The sequence below is a fragment of the Sus scrofa genome, chromosome 16 (genome assembly GCF_000003025.6).
Source record: "Sus scrofa isolate TJ Tabasco breed Duroc chromosome 16, Sscrofa11.1, whole genome shotgun sequence".
NCBI lineage: Eukaryota > Metazoa > Chordata > Mammalia > Artiodactyla > Suidae > Sus > Sus scrofa.
The window spans coordinates 1,518,254-1,525,484 of record NC_010458.4 but is presented as its reverse complement, the minus strand read 5'-3'; the positions used below and the strand labels follow the sequence as shown (position 1 = coordinate 1,525,484).

The 7,231-nt window shown below is 46.2% G+C and overlaps 1 protein-coding gene across 5 annotated transcripts in view; it reads left to right on the top strand.

Annotated features, from left to right (window-relative positions):
* Positions 3,712-7,231, top strand: part of CTNND2 (catenin delta 2) — a 1,013,144-nt gene continuing 1,009,624 nt past the window's right edge. For 2 of the 5 annotated variants that reach the window (XM_021076845.1, XM_021076841.1), the window contains exon 1: positions 3,712-3,971. In XM_021076845.1, coding sequence (XP_020932504.1) covers positions 3,935-3,971 — 37 coding nt within the window. In that variant the 5' untranslated portion in view covers positions 3,712-3,934. The other 3 variants (XM_021076844.1, XM_021076843.1, XM_021076842.1) reach the window with 3 other exon arrangements.

The window sequence follows — 7,231 nt, the reverse complement described above, 5'->3', positions numbered from 1 at the left end:
TTTTCCAGTAACAAATGTATACTTTTATGACCAGTAACAGTGTTTTTTGTTTTTTTTTGTTTTTTGGCTCTTTGCCTTTTTCTAGGGCCACACCCACAGCATATGGAGGTTCCCAGGCTAAGGGTCTCATCGGAACTATAGCCTACACCAGAGCCACAGCAACTCTGAGCCAAGAGCCACGTCTGCGACCTACACCACAGCTCACAGCAATGCTGGATCCTTAACCCACTGAGCAAGGCCAGAGATGGAACCTGCAACCTCATGGTTCCTAGTCGGATTCGTTAACCACTGAGCCACGACGGGAACTCTATGACAGTGTTTATTAGACCCCATCTACATATGTAAATATATATAATATATAAATTATATAAACATAGTTATGTTCTTATTCTAGAGAATGTGATTTAAAATTTAAATTGTAAATTTTAAAGGAGTGTCATTACTTTCCCAATTTAAATGCTGGACAGCAACAATGATCATTCACATAGTTTAACTCACCAGCTTGATAAATTTTCACTTGTTTATCAGTGAGTAATTCTCTGTAAAACTTGCAGGAATATTATTCTCTATTTGAACCTCAATGGCAAGTTAGATTGTAAATCACTTCTTCAAATCAGAGTGTCACTCTCCTAAAATTGACATATTTTGAACAATAACATATGGTACATTATAAAAATGTTTTAAATTATTAGATCTTATTCCTAAAAAATAAGTAAAATTCTCATGTAAAATATTTTTGCTCCAAAGCTTGAAAAGTGATTTGAAAAATCGAGGTGACATGCTTAGTATTTAGATGTGATTTCTGTATCACATAACTCTTTCGATGTATAGAGAAGAGACAGTAAAGGTTTCTCTTTTAGTGTCAAGTACTATAATTTGAAAATAATGTGTTAATAATTTTCTCATCTCACAGTAAACTAGGAAACTCAGAATATTCCTTTTTACAGAAACTATCAGAAGAAGGGAGCAAAAGATGGCAGCAGTGAGTCGTTCCAAGATCTAACACCACCCAAGATCATTTTAATTTACTCTTCAATATTATTAAATTGTGCATTCACCAATACCTTAAGTAACTAAGTATTTTAGAAGAACAGAAGTCATCTGCCTCTAAAGAAATCTAAGGAACTGCCTACAGGACATTTCCAAGGCATACAATTAATGAATAGGGTTTGCTATGGGTCATCTAAAAAATGACTCTAAAAAACTTTAGAAAATTATTTTCTTAACTTAGATCTATGTAGGCATAAAAGACATATGTATTCGCTTTGGATAGCATCTATCCACTTCAAATTTAACCCAAGGTGTAACTGACCTACCCTTAAAGTCTGCATACTTCCCTTCCCCCCATGTCTTTCTGAGTTAAAAGATGCAGAAAGGAGTACAGGTTAATTCCCACTCCCCCAAAATCTGACCAAAGCAATGATGAAAACAAGGAACATCCTTTAAAATATAATTTGGCTTAATGGATACCGTGCTGCTAATACGTCTTGTACCAAATACTCTACAGTAATTGAACTGCCTTTCTGAGAACTAAAATAAAAAAATATAGTTCAACTTCTGCTGGAGAATGTCTGCCCTTAGACGAGTCGGAAGTATTTTAACATAGAACTGGCTTTAAAACTTGGAGCAAGGCTGGATAAATACTTTTGGAGGAGAGACCAAGCATATATATATGTGTGTGTGTGTGTGTGTGTGAGTGTGTGTGTGTGTGAGTGTGTGTGTGTGTGTGTGTGTCCAGCCCTGAGGTAGGAGGATTAAAAACCACTGAATATTTGCACTGCTTGCAAAAGTCCTTGCTTAATCTGCTGCCTCTTACATTTATTTCTACCTATTTAACCCATCTAAACTTTTCTCCTACTCTTACTTCAAATTATATTTTAACATCCTTCAAAGTATAATAAAGAATAGCCTGGGTAAAGATTCAAGTCATTTAACTTTGTTGTCTAACCTTTTCTGACACAAAAGAGAAACACTTGGTTCCTCAGAACCACAAGCCCCTCAAATCCCTCTGATTACAATTTCCTGGACGCTGTCACACTCATCTGTGTCTAAGAAACCAGCTCTGCGGAGGCGGGAGGAGTGGAGATCACAACCTCAGACAATCTGGGAGCTACAGGGTCAGGGATGATGCCTGTGGCATCATTAGGAAGGGCGTTTGCCCTGGTCCCCGGGCACGTTGCGCTCTGCCTGCCTGTGTCTTGTAATTGCAGGAGGGGTGAGCCCCTTCGTGACTTCCAAAACCGAGGGACACGGGTGAAGGCCCAGAGGATTTCCTTGGCACAAGACAAGGGTCTTATTTTCTAACAAGGCTTTCACTGTCCACCGTGGTAATTCTACGTGCTGTACTTACCAGCAAGAGAGGCAAAGAGAACTCCCCGTGGAGTCACAGAGTTGTCAAATCAGGGGTGATATGGAAAACCAAGTTGAAAATGAGAACGGTGCAAGTGCAGAGAAAGGCTATGCGGCGGGGCAGGGCGGGGTGGGGGCAGGTGTAGGTTTTCATTTTAGCCTGGGAAGGGGGAAGAGGAGGAGGAAGAGATGGTGGCAGAGGTGCGCAAGTTGGAAGAAAGCATAGGGGGCGCTGGAGGAGGGGAACCTATTTACGACCCATTTCAGTTCCAGACTAGACAATGGTCTTTCTTGCAGTAAGTTGACACACATTCCAGACTCAAAACCAGAGGGATTTCGTTTAAGGAGTCTCTCCACTCGCGAAAAGCATGTTTAATCTAAGCCCTGGAAGTGACAGTAAGATTGGACAGACGTTGTAGGGAAGACCTGAGATGGATGTCTTGCCCTCTTTGCTCTAGAACCACAGGATTTGAGCGGCTCCATCTTCACCCAGCAGCGGGCACCTTCAGCCTGGCTTCTACCCCAGCACACACAGAAACTGTCTTAAAAGCCCCTCATCCCTGCCCTTTGTTTGCAGGCTGACTTCTGCCCCGACCACAATTAACCGTCAGCATCTTGCACGTAAATGAAGTAACCCGTCCTTTGAGAACCGGTCCATACCGGGGTTCCAGGCCTTCCCCCGGTCCTTTCTAGTTTTCGCCTGGTTCGCGAACATCCACCCATCTGAGGGCTGGGGTGTGTGTTCCCAAGGATGCTCGGCCCTCTCGCAACCCGGGGCCTCCTCCCCTCTCTCCTGCTGCTGCCTCTGCTGCCGCGAAAACCAGGAGAAGTGGAATGCGCACGGCGAAGCGCCGCGCTCGCGCGGCGGCACTGGGCATGCTCGGCACCCAGGGCAGGTTTGGGCGGCGGGGCGGACGCTGCCTCACTAGCCCGGCGCCCGAGCCGGCCGCCGAGGCATAGGTGGAGGCTGAGGCTGCCGCGCGCCGCGGGAGGAGCCTCGCCCTCGGCGGCGGCGGCGGCGGCGGCGGCGGCGGCGGCGGCGGCGGCGGCGGCGGCGGCGGCGGCGGCGGCGGCGGCGGCGGCGGCGGCGGCGGCGGCGGCGGCGGCACAGGTGGCGCGGGCCGCGCGCGGGGCGCAGCACGGGAGCGCTCGGCGCCGGGCGCCGCGGCGGCCCCAGGCTCGCGCCCGCGGCGGCAGCCGGCCGAGCGGAGCGGCGGGCGCGGCTGTGGCGGCGGCTCTCTCAGCCCGGCCGGCGGCGGCGGCGGCGGCGCCCGGATCCCGGAGGAGCCCGCGGAAGCCCGCAGGAGCCCTGAGCCCGCGGAGCCCGCGGAGCCGGGCAGGGGGCGCTGCGCTCGCTGCGCTCGGAGGGGCCGCCGGGCCGGGCTCAGCGCACTCGCGTCGGGAGCCGCCTCTCCCCCGCGGCGCTCGCCCCTGCTCCCCGCCAGCATCACTTGTCCCGCGGCCGCGCTCAGACAACAAAAGCGGAAGATGCTGCAGTTGGGCAAGGTCAGGACCTTGCCCTGAAGCCGGGCGGCGGCGCGCACGCCTTTCCCCGGACTGAGGAGCTGTCGTTGGCGGCGGGTGCATGTTCGCGAGGAGACAATCGGGCGCCGCGCCGTTCGGTGAGTTGCCTTGGCCGGGCTGCTGGGGCCGGGCGCATCCCGCTTGGCGTCGTCCTCCTCCTCCTCGCCCTCCTCCTCCTCGCCCTCCTCCTCCTTCTAGCCGCCGGTGGGGGTTGGTCCTCGGCTCTCCCCGCCGGCTGGCGGCGGCGGCTCCAGCGCGGTCCTGCCAGCCGGGGGAGGACCGCGATCGCGCTAGGTCCCCTCTCGGAAAACGGCTCTGCCTGGAATGGGGGCCAGGGTTAGTGCTTTTCTCAGAGCGGTTACCAAGTGGCTTCTCCGCGTGCTCCCCCTCCCCGCCACCCATCTCCCCCGGAGGAGGCGTATGTAGGGCAACACCAACAATACCGCTCCCCGCCACCCTCCAGAACAGACCCGTTGCATTCATGACGTCCCTAATATACGGGAGAAGACGGGTGGGGGTGGGGAGGACTTCCCTCCAGTCTTTTGCCCTTATGTTCAATGTCATTACGATGTTTGGCTAGAACAAAATGGAAATACTTAGTCATTTGCGTCCATGGCTGTTTCTTCGGTCTCCCGCTGCTTGCCAGACCCAGAGCCCTTTGGTCTATATTTAGCTGTTTCAGAGGAAGCATTTTCAGCTCGATTCACAGGTTTCGGGGGCTTCTGCGTCCTGACAATAGATAGAGAGGCTCCGGAAAGCGCCGCCTGAAACCCAGGTTTGGAACGCTGTGCGTGTGGGTGGGATGTTGCGATGCGATATTTGGGTGATCGGTAATTAATGGCCGAAAGCAAAGCTGCTTTTCTTTTTCGCCGACCTTCTCTCATTCTGGTATGTAATGTGTTTCCATCGATTGCTGCTCGGCTGGTTCCAGCCACTACATTCAGAATTAAGTCACTGGAGAGGTGGTGCAGCCTTCCTGGTCTGTGTGGTAGGAAAACAATCTGGGAGGTTTTGGGGTGTGCGTGTGTTTCCCACAACGAGCAGTTACTTCTAAAATGCCTAAAGTTGCGCTTCACTGCAAATTTGGGGGATAGTGAAGAGTGGGAAGAGAGAAAAAGAGGGGCAGGTTGTGGTTTCCAAGGTGTTATTTTCCCCTTGCGTGCTTCAGTTGAACTGATCTGATTTGCTTGGGCTCTGAAAGGTGTTTTTCACATGCATGCTTAATGTTACCAAGCAAATATGTTGCTTTAGAAAATGAATAGTTATAGACATCTTTCAGGACTGATATGGATGTATATATTTTCACTTTTAGAAACTATGTGACTGATATTTAGGATGCTTGGACTTTTCTGCAACGATTTCCATGAAAATAAGGAGGTGCTGCAACTACCTGAGAGTTATCTCATTGTGCATCCTTCCATCAGCAGCTTTAAACTACCACCAGCTGCTGATGATAATTCAGTTTGTCTCTTTGCTGGTAGTAAATCACATACAGGATTAGAAGCCTTTAGAGCTGCACCACTTTTAAAATCCGGTGGGAAAGTATTTGATATGACTCATATTGAACTACAGGACTGAACCTGTGCATGACTTTGGGGGGCTTGCTGTATGGGAAGTATGACAGAGAGGGGCAGGCATTCTCAAATAGGGACTTGATGCTAGAATTTAAACCACCGTGAAATCTCTTTGCCACACACACAGAATCCATTTTTAATGTTTGGGGGGAAATGTTAAGTGGCACCCTTTCTGGTCTGTGGGTTACAGGATCTCAGGACTTGAATGAAGATGATTGCATTTGGGGCGAGATGTTGAAATTTGGGAGGCCTGTGATTATACAGCTAAAGAGTCTCAGTGTCTTGGAAAGACTACTATCGCCCATACGGCTGGAGTTAACTGAAGAGTGTGGTTAGTTTTACCAATATTGCTTGAGTTTCACCTTTTTCACATTCAGAGAACTTTCCAAGAGCACTTTGAACACACTCTTGTGCTTGTTGTGTTGTTTTAATATTAGATTTTTTGCAAAAAAAGAAGCAGTAGGTGAAGTAGATATTCATGTCTTTTGACTTTTCCTTTTGAATCTAGTGTTTCCGTTTTAAACATGATTCTTAAAGGACTAGTGGAGATTTCTCAGTGCCTATGTGTGCATACAGAGCAGCTGATGGGGGAGGAAAAACTACTTGTATGAGTTTTTTTTTTCTAATAAACTTTTAATTGGGAAATTTTTTATCCTCTGTGCTTTTAAAAAAGTTCTATTTAAGTATAGTTGATTTGCAATGTTGTGATAATTTCTGCTGTATGACAGTGATTCAGTTACACTATACACAGATCCTTTTTTTTTTCAGATTCTTTGTTGTATGAATTTTATGTTACATTGTGGGTTAAAGATGATAATACTTGATTGAATGGCAATTGTAGTGAGTACGGAAGGTTGTTGCTCTATTAAAATTGTCATAGTCTTGTGGGAAGGAGTTATTTAATTTGGTGTATGTTTGTGTCATTGTATAATCTAATCATTATAGATGTCACTGATGTTTTCCTTGTTTGTAATAAAAGTCATGCACTGCCAAATTACAGTATTTCTATCAACTTCCCATCTTCCACAGTTAGCCCACAAGCCAATTCTTTCTCCCACTGAAATAGTTCATCAGAGAGAAAAATGGAATTCAAATGATATTAGTTGGAAAATGTGATTTGTAATTTTGTTAAATAACTTCTAAGGATAATATCACATTCATAATGACCTTAATATTAAACATGAAGTTATCATATTCTCAAATACAATATTACCTTTGACATCCAAGTGAATATGCAGTCCTTTTCCTATTTCCTAATAATATTATGGAACTTGCTAGTTTCTGTTGTGCTTTTTCAAAATTCTCTTTTATGGTATGTGTTTTTGTGGAATAGTTGAGTTCTCCAGAGTAATTTCATCAGGTTGTCCTTATGTAAAAAATTATTAAAGTTACATTTAAAATAATTTATTGTGATTTATTTGTTCATAAAGTCAGGGATAATTTGTATGGACCAGTATGTCTGGTTGTAACAAGTCAATGGAACTAAAATAGGAGCTGTTGACATTTTGAACTGCCAAAAGTGTTCTCTCTTTTTCCTTTCTTTTTCTGATGATTATCCCCAGAAGATATGCATGCTCATTTATGGTTGTTTCTCTTTGTGAACTTTATTTTAATTTATTTAGCAGGGAATTGGTTATGGTAGGGTTACTTACTATTCCTAAAAGTTTTTATTTTTTATGAAGATTTTTATTTTTAAAAGATGCCATATAGTTGAGAGTATTTAAACCTGAGCATCATAATTTCAAGAGTGAACAAATGCCAAGAAAAGACCAGCGGGTGTTTTT